Source organism: Echinops telfairi, unplaced genomic scaffold (assembly GCF_000313985.2).
Source record: "Echinops telfairi isolate 266 unplaced genomic scaffold, ASM31398v2 ScPeMD7_443;HRSCAF=831, whole genome shotgun sequence".
Lineage (NCBI taxonomy): Eukaryota > Metazoa > Chordata > Mammalia > Afrosoricida > Tenrecidae > Echinops > Echinops telfairi.
The window spans coordinates 23,867,341-23,877,715 of NW_022104341.1; the positions used below are offsets into that span (position 1 = coordinate 23,867,341).

Sequence of the window (10,375 nt, forward strand, 5' to 3'; positions counted from 1 at the left end):
CACCAGGCTGTGGGCTGCAGGTCTGTGGCCATCTCACACACCGGCAAATGCTGTGCCCATAGCCACCTCCTGTACCCACAGGAGGGAGTTGTGATCCATGCTTTCTTCGCTCGGCCCCTGGAGTATTCCATGCGCGGGTTGAAGTTTTGCGTGATAGCCTTAGCCCCAAATATTTTCTTTTCTTCCCCTCTCCCTCCCCTGAAGCTGTAATAGTTGGTTAGCCTTGCCAGGGAAACCCATCGAGCGTGCGTGGCTGCATGTCACGGCTGTGGTCTTGGTAGGTAATAAAAGCAGGGCCAGTCAGCAGTTTTTGGTGTTCTGACGTTCACTGCACTTTGTTTCAGATTGCATCCAAGTACGACCATCAGGCAGAAGAAGATCTTCGCAACTGGATAGAAGAGGTGACTGGCATGAGCATTGGCACCAACTTTCAGCTGGGCTTAAAGGACGGCATCATCCTCTGCGAGTAAGTTCAGGGCCTGCTGTGTGCCCTCCCCACAAGCATCTGCCTTCTCCTTCCCAACCCCGATGCGGAACAACAGACAGACAAATAGAACTCCACTCACAGCCGTCAAGTCAGCCAGTGTCCACGTAACAGCAACCCTAGAGGTCAGGGATCAACTGTTCCTTTGTGTTTCCAAGACTGTCCATTGTTAAAGGATTAGAAGGCTTCCTCTTTCTCCCATGGAGTGGCTGGTGGTTTCAAACTGCTGACCCTGTGATTAGAAGCCCAGCTCATTTCTAATGCATTCCTTTACCTATGTGAAAGGGACCACCCTTACATTTTAGTCTCTGTGTTTCTATGTATGTGCCTCTTAAGTAAGGTGTCAATTGTGTTTTTCTTTTCAGGCTCATAAACAAACTACAGCCAGGTGCTGTGAAGAAAGTTAACGAGTCCTCGCTAAACTGGCCTCAGGTAACAGCCCCTCCAGCCACCTCTGGTTCTCGTTGGTCACCCTCTGTGCAACGACACCTCAATCCCCCTTTTAAAATGAGACATTTAAGGAGGGATTTCTGTCCATGCTTAGACTCCAGTTTTCTGCCATGTTTATCTTTAATGTCTCCACAGTTATTTCTTGAATTCTGAAGTTCGGAGAGGCTTAGATGCTTTCTTGCATTTAATCTCTTAATTTCAGAAAGGAGTTTAAGTAGCTTAAGGGAGAATTATAACGTCGACGGCAAAGACAAGCAAGGGGAGAATCACAGTTTTTACACAGCGGCTCTGTACTCCATGGAGAGGATAGTCCTGTCTCTGGAGCCTGTTTGAGCGTTAAAAGAACGAGTGTAGATTAACCACAAACTTACTTTGAAATGAAAATTAAAACACGTTACTTAATGTGATGATTTCTTTTTAACAAAGAAAATGCCCGGCTGGGAGGACTGTGGCATACGCCTCTTTGAAAACGGTTAAAGATCTTGTCTTTTATGGATTGAGAAAAACAAACAAACCCAAGCTGGTTAAAAACATTAACAAGACCGTTATGGGTCCACAGTGAGATCGCTCTTTTTACCCTTCCCTTCCCCAGAGGGATCTGGGCTTAGTATGATCTGCTCAAGAAAACTTGCCAGGAAGCTTTCTACCCGCATCTACTCAGGATTAACTGTCCCGGAGACAAAGGATCCTTTCCTCGCTGTCGATAAATGTTCATACATGGCCCCTAACGTTATGTGACTGTTTTCCTTTATAGTTGGAGAATATCGGCAACTTCATTAAAGCTATTCAGGCTTATGGCATGAAACCCCATGACATCTTTGAAGCAAATGATCTCTTTGAAAATGGAAACATGACGCAGGTTCAGACTACGCTGGTGGCCCTAGCTGGTCTGGTATGTATGTGTGCTTAATGGCTAATTCAACAGAACCTCTGCCATTTCGATGAGTTGAGGGCTTGTTCTCCCATGGGGGGGAGGGGGAAATGGGGATGGGCCTCCCTGGACCATGATTATTTGCTTTGTGGAAAAGCTGCTACTATCAGCTGCCTTACGATAATTTCATGAGAACAGTCGCATTTCAGAGTTTTCTGGACTACCAAATAGCCTGTTCCCTTCTGTGGTCAAATTATTATTATTATTTGTTGTTGATACCGTATGTTTTTCGTAATGGGAGGCATGTTGAAATCCAGGGAGGGGGGCCTTTTTTTAAGGTAATAAAGATTTTGATACAATGGTGTGGGGACACATGTCCCCAGCTCAGACCCTTGGGACAGGCCTTCAGATTCACAATTAAGCAAGTCCCCACTGCGTGGTGGCATGTATTACAACTGGGATAGCAGCTTCCCCAGAAACACAAGAGGCTGGAAGTATTGGTGGGTAAGCTGTGTCCCGAGGGTCATGAAAGAGTGAGTAACTGTGGTTTCCGCTGCCAGTTTGAGGCGCTCTGATGAAGCCCTCGTCCATGTGTTGCTGTTCATTTGTAACCCTCTGTTGGCAAGTTCTCCAGTCAAGTGTACCATTTAAGGTCCTGTGCATGCTTCTGTCTAGGCGAAAACAAAAGGGTTCCATACAACCATTGACATTGGGGTTAAGTATGCAGAGAAGCAAACGAGACGTTTTGATGAAGGAAAATTAAAAGCCGGTCAAAGTGTGATTGGCTTGCAGGTAAGTCTGTGCTGTTGCTTATTCAATTACTTCTTTGATTGCATTACTTCCCTCCAAGCAAACAATGAACTCTTTCATAAGTAAATAGGTGCATATAGGCCCTATAATGTAGGCTAGATAATGAGATACATTGTGTATCATCACCACCACCCCTGCCGCCCCCCATCAAGTCCATTAGGCAAAACACTGGAATTGCCACCTGACTTGATAATCTTCCCCCCACCCCCCAGGGAAATAGAACTTTTCCTTTGATCATTCTTTTTTAGAAAACGTACGTGATAAACCCCCACAATGTTATTGGACAAGCGAGGCGATCGATCTTCAGAGCCTCAAGGCCAGTCACTTATTTGTATAAGCTCTGTTAAAATTTCCCAAAATTGTGGGATGCCTCAGGGTGGTTTCAGAATGCTTGTGGAAAAAATGAAAGTGAAAGGCGGGGGGTTTGCCACAGACTTTTTGAAGCCCCGTTTTAAATAGCGTGTGTGTTTTTATTTTTCACTCGCACTGCCCCCTTGCAGAGAGTCACAGAAGCTGCCTTGCTAAGTTCTCTCTGTGGTGGGTTCATGGTCCGTGCTCTGCTGGAAGCACTGCCCATCTTCTGGCTAAGTCTCTAAGTGAGGGGGATTCATTTTTATGCAGCACAAATGTATCCATGGTGAGAAAGAAGAAACAAATGTATACACAGCAGTCAGTTGATTTATGTTTATTCCTTGAGAGAAACTGCTATTTTAAAATGTACCAAAGAGTTTAAAAAGATATCATAAGGGAAAAAATAGGTTGTAAGATACTGATCTCCATTTCATTTTATAATGCACGTGCCTATTTGTGCTCCCCCCCCCATATGCATGCGTGTACACAGCCAGATAAGGTAACATAATAATAAACATCTATGTTTACAGTCACAGTCTAGTGGTGGGATTAGAATCCCCTCCCCCCCGCCTTTTGCTTACATCTGTCTTCTGAATCTTCTCCAATGGATAGGTTTCCCTTTCAGTCATAAAGTTTTCCTCTAATAAATCCTGTTTTTTAAAGGGAGAATGGCTCATCGGTAGAGGTGGGTGGGTTCTCAGCTGTTAGAACAGGGTGTTCTGGTTGGCCTTGCAGCCATCTTGTTCTCAGCGGGAAGGTCAAGTTAATGATTGTCCTCTGACCTCCGGCTTTCACTCTGGCCAAGTTCAGATTCCACCGTCTGCCTGTCTCCTGCCCAGGGACACCAGTGTGAGCAATAACATGTAGATCTTTTCTCTGGAAAATGTTGATCATTGTGCTGTGGCTTGAGAAAAGCCCTTCTTAGCCTACCAGAAGACCACTGACATTTGCTTTCACATTTTATGCAAAACACCGACCCCAAAGTGGAAGCCTCATTTCCCCCTCTCAGCACCCGGTAGGACGGGTGGACCTGGCTGCTCTGTCGTTTCCAAGTCTGCAATCTCTGTGGGAGCGCACCGCCCCACCTTGATCCCGTGGGTGACTGGCTGGTGGGGTCAAACTGCTGACCTTTCCATGTGACCTGGGCTCCTTCCGGGAAACCTGGCCGAGTAGAAGGGCATATATATTATCTCTCCCAAGGTTGCTTCGCTCCCTCCACCTGGCTGAGGCCTGGCTCCCTTCATTTGCTTATCCGTGTGTGCCACAGGGAATAGAGAAGCTCGTAGCAGAGAGAATGGCTCCTGATTCTATACTGTCACAGTAGGCTTCTGTGTGTCCCTCTGATTCCATGCATGCGTTTCTATAGAGATTTTATTTCTAGTGAATGTTTTGAAGTCTTCTCTTGAAAGAAAATAACTGGCTCATAAAAAAGCATAAAGGAGATGTGTGTGTGTGTGTGTGTGTGTGTGTGTACTGGTGCCTTGGCATTGGAAGGACGTTATAAACTGTTACCAGGTGGAGGCCGTAGTGGTGATGGGGAATCTTTGTTGTAAAACAAATGAAGTAACATTTCTCTGTGTTGGTGACTTTAGTAATTCGAGCTAATTTTATTTTTCACTTAAAAGATGGGAACCAACAAGTGTGCCAGCCAAGCCGGTATGACAGCCTATGGGACTCGGAGGCATCTTTATGATCCCAAAATGCAAACCGACAAGCCCTTTGACCAGACCACAATTAGTCTGCAGATGGGCACTAACAAAGGGGCCAGCCAGGTGAGCAGTGCCTTGTTACACCTGTGCCACAGAGCACAAAGGGGCGTGGTTAGAAACTTGCGCTTCGAACTGAGTTCATAGTAGGTGTTTTTTTCAGTATGATTCATTGAGACTGTATTCCTTTTGGAAGACAGATTTTGCCGAGGAGACACACGAATCAAAGGACTTGATTCTATAGCAAGACAAGTAAGCAGGGCTTGTTTTTCTGTGTGTGGCAATTAAAGCTCACTGCCATCAAATCAGTGCCAATCTTAGGACGCTAGAGGACCAGGTAGCACTATCCCTGTGTGTTCCAGAGACTAACGCTTGCATGGGAATAGACAGTCTTGTCTCTCCTGAGTGACCTCGTGGTTTCAAACAGCTGAGCCCGAGGTCTGCAGCCCAGCAAGTACCCAGGAGGCGCCAGGGCAGCAAAGGCTGCGGCAAGGTGCGCAGCAGGCCTTGCTGCGCAGAAGAAGGGCAGTGATTCCTCGAGTCGTCTGGCTGCAGATTCAAGCAGGCATCGTTACCTAGTTAAGTGTCTGACCAGCTGCTTAGTGTTCCCAAAAGGCCCCTCCTCCAGCGAGCAGGTAGCTGGTGCTGTGCAGTGCTAATAAGAATGTGGGGATGAGACGACGGAGAAGGCAACCTGGCAAAACTGCAAATATCCTAGGACCGCGCGCAAGTGGACACGTTTTCTTTTACGGAAAATAAATCATCAGCACTGCAGAAAAGAGGTTCAAATAACCGTTGGAGGGTAGATGGACCAGTCTCCGGGGTTGCACGTCTCCAGGGAGCTGGAACTGCTCTGTTGTTTGGCCCTTGCCACTCCTCGTAGCTGCCGCTCCGTTTGCTCTCTCACGAGCTGCGAGGCGGCGTGCGTGCTTGACGCCCGTGGGGAGACATGTGGTGTGCTGTGAGAGGGGAGCTATGGGGACGTGGCTGGCCCTTGAGGTCTTGGAGCCTTTTGAGGCTCTTGCTGTAATTTTCACTGAATGCATTCTAAGCCTTCAGAGGTAGTAGCCCGGGAGGTACATTTGGGAGTGAGGGGCATTCACAGGTAATTTCAGGAGCGCCCTCAGCAGTTGCTTTGTTGTATAGTCTTCATGTTGAATCCTCTCGCGCATTCTAAATACATAGCAGTTTCTCCATCTGGCATATGAGAAACCCAGAGCTAAAGACTAGTGTGGTGTTGAAGGCCCTGCAGCCATTTTCTGGCAGCCCCGGGGTTTGACCGGAGGTCCGAGCCCCGAAGCCAGTGCACATTGCTGCACATGGGCGATTGGGGGCCAGCCTGACTGCAAGGGAAGCTACTGCATTCATGTTCGCATCCAGTGTGATTTTCTTAAGGATGGAACCGTTCACAAGATCAGCTTGTTCATCAGCTCTTTTCTGATGTAGCTTTTAATCCTGTGTTCTAACACCAGGCGGGGATGTTGGCACCAGGCACCAGAAGAGACATCTACGATCAGAAGCTGACCCTACAGCCAGTGGACAACTCGACCATCTCTCTACAGATGGGCACCAACAAAGTGGCTTCCCAGAAAGGGATGAGTGTGTACGGGCTGGGGCGGCAAGTGTATGACCCCAAATACTGTGCCGCCCCCACCGAACCTGTCCTTCACAACGGCAGCCAAGGAACAGGAACGAATGGGTCGGAGATCAGTGATAGCGACTATCAGGCCGAGTACCCAGACGAGTGTCATGGGGAGTACCCAGATGACTACCCCCGAGAGTACCAATATGGCGACCAAGGCATGGATTACTAGAGTCACGCCGAGGAGGAGCGAGCGCAGTATTTACTCCATCGTTCTTCTTCCGTGAGAGCCAGGCTAGCCTTGAGTAATTTTTATCTCGTCTTCCTGAAACACTATTATGCTGATTATACCTAAAAGAAATATTGCCTTACATACATTCCTTTTTCCTTTTTCTGCCTCTTGCCTCGGTAGTTGCCTTGCAGTGCTGTAACAGTTAACTCCTGCAGCAGAACCAGTGACTCGCATATGAAGTAAAAAGGAATACTGTGAAAGGGGAGTACTCTTGTACAGCCAATTCTTTTATGAAAGATCTATGCATTTTTACAGTCTTCTACGTAAAACTGGTATTTTCCAACAATAGGAACAGTTTTTCTTTTTTTCTGTTCTTTTTTTTTTTTTTTTGGGCAGTTCAGTATCTGGTTTCTACACGGAAGACTAAACTCGTGCTTAATAGCTAAATGTGGTCTTTGCCAACTAAATCTGAAATGTTTAGAGATTTACATATCAATGTTTCTACAGTATTGTTTGCTAATTTTTAAATAAAGTCGTGATCAGTGTGCACCTGTGACGACACGTGTACTCATTCTCTTCCCGAGTGGACAAGGTCTTTGGGGAGCGGGGTTCTAGAGGAGTGTGGGCAGCCTCTGCCTGTTTGTGCCAATGTATCAAAATAGAATTGCTCTGTTTCCGACACTGTATTTATTGCTGCATTTCTCAGCATAAACTTATCCCATTGTATTTTTTATAAATAAATATTTTTTTTTGGAACATGCATCCGAACCGCAGGCTGATTTTTTTATTTTTCCCCCTTTTTTCTGGCTGACTACCAGATGGGTACATTCAGATTAAAAACAACAACCAACTTAAAGGTATTCTTTCCCCCGGGTCCTGTTAATAAGACGCTTCATTTTATACGACCCTCACACACGCCCCATTGATATGCTGAAGGTGACTTAGGAAAAGCAAGGCGACGTGCCTGGTGCACATAGGAGAGGCCAGCCTGGAGTCAAGCTGCATCATCTGACCAAGGCTGAAAACACTAGCTCGCTCGGCTGCCCTAAGCTCACCTGAAATCAACAGGAATACGTTTGAAATCACCTTCAGGAATAGGTGGGGTTCATCGGTTTCTACAGTCAATAGGTATTTATCAGTAATCTGGGCAGGAACTGGATGTACTAGGACAGCGGTTCTCAACCTGTGGGTCGCTACCCCTTTGGGGGTCGAATGTCCCTTTCACAGGGGTCGCCCAATTCATAACAGTAGCAAAATTAGAGTTATGAAGTAGCAACGAAAATAATGTTATGGTTGGGGGTCACCACACATGAACTGTATGAAAGGGCCGTGGCATTAGGAAGGTTGAGAACCACTGCCCTGTGGGATCATAAACTAGGGCATACAGTATAATATGTCAGCAAAACTTCACCCGCAGTCAGGACATACATACAGAAGGCCAGTCAAGTAACAGCCTAAGTGTTGTAACTACAAAAGTCCAGTCACTAAAAGAACATTAGGGATCATACTTTCTGGCACTTATTAGGAATTGGCTGTATCAGGTCTTGGGAGAGAAAATGTCTGCAACGTGTTTGCCAAGGTGGCGGCGGCCATCAAGGAGATGTGCGCGCTCAGGGTTCGGTGAGCCAACCGAAGCACCGTCTGTCTGCTCATCTTCCCCCTGCGACCAGGCTTATTGCTGTCTGGAGCAGAACCGTGGCCTCCTCACAGTTGTTAGATTTGAGCCCATCCCGAGTGGGATGACCTTCTCCAGTGACTGCCCTCCTGATGGCATGACCGACATCCTCACTTGAGAGGAGCATTCGTGAGACACATTTATTTATTCTTCTGGCAGACTGGTATATTCAAAATTTCCTGCAACCTAATCCAGAGGCCACAGCTCTTTTTGGGTCTGCCTTCTTTGTGGTCCTCACTTTGCATATCTTAGAGGTGATTGAAATATGCCCTGGGGCTGGAATCCCGATTCTGACAGGTCTGCTTTGTAACCGATTCTGACAGGTCTGCTTTGTAAGGCAACCAGAGCAAACCCAAACCACTCTTGAGCTACATTGTAATCAAAGGTGCTGTTGAAAAACGCTTTACATTTGTAAAGGTGGACATGAGCTAGCACTCTGTGGCCGGAGAGTCCTGAGAAGCCACGCGTGGGAACGCTCGCTCTGCAGGGAGGCCACGGCAGACCTCTGGTGGTTGCCCGCCATCCGGTCACCCTCAACCCCTGGCAGCCCCACCCAGCGAGGCCAGGTCATTACAGGTTTGCTAGTTCAGTCATTCTACCTGTCCATCACACTAACTGTAGGATGCCAGCCATTGGAGAAGCCTGAACATAGCACTGGCCCCAGACCTTTAACTGCCCTCGTGTCTCCGGTCCAGGCAAGCAAAGTCCCTCACTGCTATTGAGTCCGGTCCGACTCACAGTCACCCTAAGGACGACAGGAGAACTGTCCCGTGGGTTTCCTGAAGTGGGAAATCCGCATGGGAAGAGTGGATTAGAGCTTAAGTTCCAGGCACCAACTTTGTAAAAGACTGAAAGTCCCAAATCCATTTGCAGAGTCGGGAGTAAGCCTCCATGGAAAGCTCATCCCAGATGAGGACAATCTTGCCCTCAGGCAGCATACATTGGGAAGTGGATCACTACCTCCATCCCTCTCCAGCCGGCTGTGGGCGGGGCAGTGTCCCTTAGGGGCTTGCCTGGGTGTCCTTTATGGGCAGTACTGAGGGTCACGGGGTAATGAGCCAGGTCTGTCCCTGATGCCTGACTCCTGGGCCCATCGTGTACGCTTCTACCAATGTGCAGGTGCCAGTCAGGATCCCATTATCTGTCTGTTGTCTCACTCTAACTGATGTGTCAATCTGCCCCAGTCAAGATTTGTGAACTTCCCTTGTTCTGAACCTCTAATTAACATCCTGACAGAATCCTCAGGTGCCATTTTGGCTTTGTGCTAACTGTCTGGATGATATGTCTCTGTCCTGCTTAAGACTTACAAATGTTCTCCTTAAACTGCATTTGAGATTGGGGTCTCTGGTGTATCCTAGACCATCTTGCCCCGTGGGGCAACTGGTGGGTACAAACTGCTCTCCTTGTACTTTAGCTGCCCAATGCGTCCTAACCCCCGGTGCCTCCAGCGCCCTCAGTCCCGGCACAACAAAACAAAACTCACTGCCACCAAGCTGCTTCGGACTCAGCGACCCGACAAAACTACCTGTGAGTTCTGAGACTGGGGGTAGAAACCTTTCTCCTCAGTTAATGGTTTGGAACCGCTCATCCTACAGTTCACACAGCCCAGTACCCAATCACTGCACCCCAAAATATCATAAACATCGCCCTCCGGAGATTCGCATAGGGTGCAGTCGTTGAAGCCCAAGAGGTAGCAGACTGCGCTGAACAAAGTCAAGTCCTCTGGTTCAGCTTCTGCATCCATTTTATACCAGGCCCAGTTTGGATTGCAGTTTTGGCTGGAGTTTAAATGTCCCATGATACTTGTCACTAGACCTAAGAATTGTACTTTGAAAAGTGAGCGGTTGAATTAGTGGGACAGTGGGCATTGCCTTGTTAGCATTGATGAGCAAAGTTCTGCTATTTTCTGGAGCAGTAGTTCTCTCCCTTCCTAAGGCCCCGACCCTTTAATACTGTTCGATGTTACCTCATCTGTAATTTTGCTACTGTTAGGAATCGGGTGACCCCTGTGACAGGGTCCTTCAGCCCACAAAGGGGTCGAGACCCATGGGTTGAGAACCGCTGCTCTAGAGCAACATTCCAGAGGCTTCTGATAGCGGCAACCACAAACCACCATTTCGATCAAGAGGTGTCTGTTTCCTGTGAGCGGAGCCCTGAACTGAGCCGCCGTATGATGTTTTACTGTTGTTTTATGGACTCATAATTTCGGTCTCA

General features: G+C 47.6%; 1 protein-coding gene across 1 annotated transcript; it reads left to right on the top strand.

The window, feature by feature from the left end:
- Positions 1–344: 344 nt before the first annotated feature.
- On the top strand, positions 345–7,042 carry CNN3 (calponin 3). Its single transcript, XM_004699246.2, has 6 exons — positions 345–466; positions 850–916; positions 1,689–1,826; positions 2,481–2,597; positions 4,592–4,738; positions 6,145–7,042. Exons 1-6 carry the CDS (start codon positions 411–413, stop codon positions 6,484–6,486), a joined length of 867 nt encoding a protein of 288 aa, XP_004699303.1. The 5' UTR covers positions 345–410; the 3' UTR covers positions 6,487–7,042.
- Positions 7,043–10,375: the final 3,333 nt, after the last annotated feature.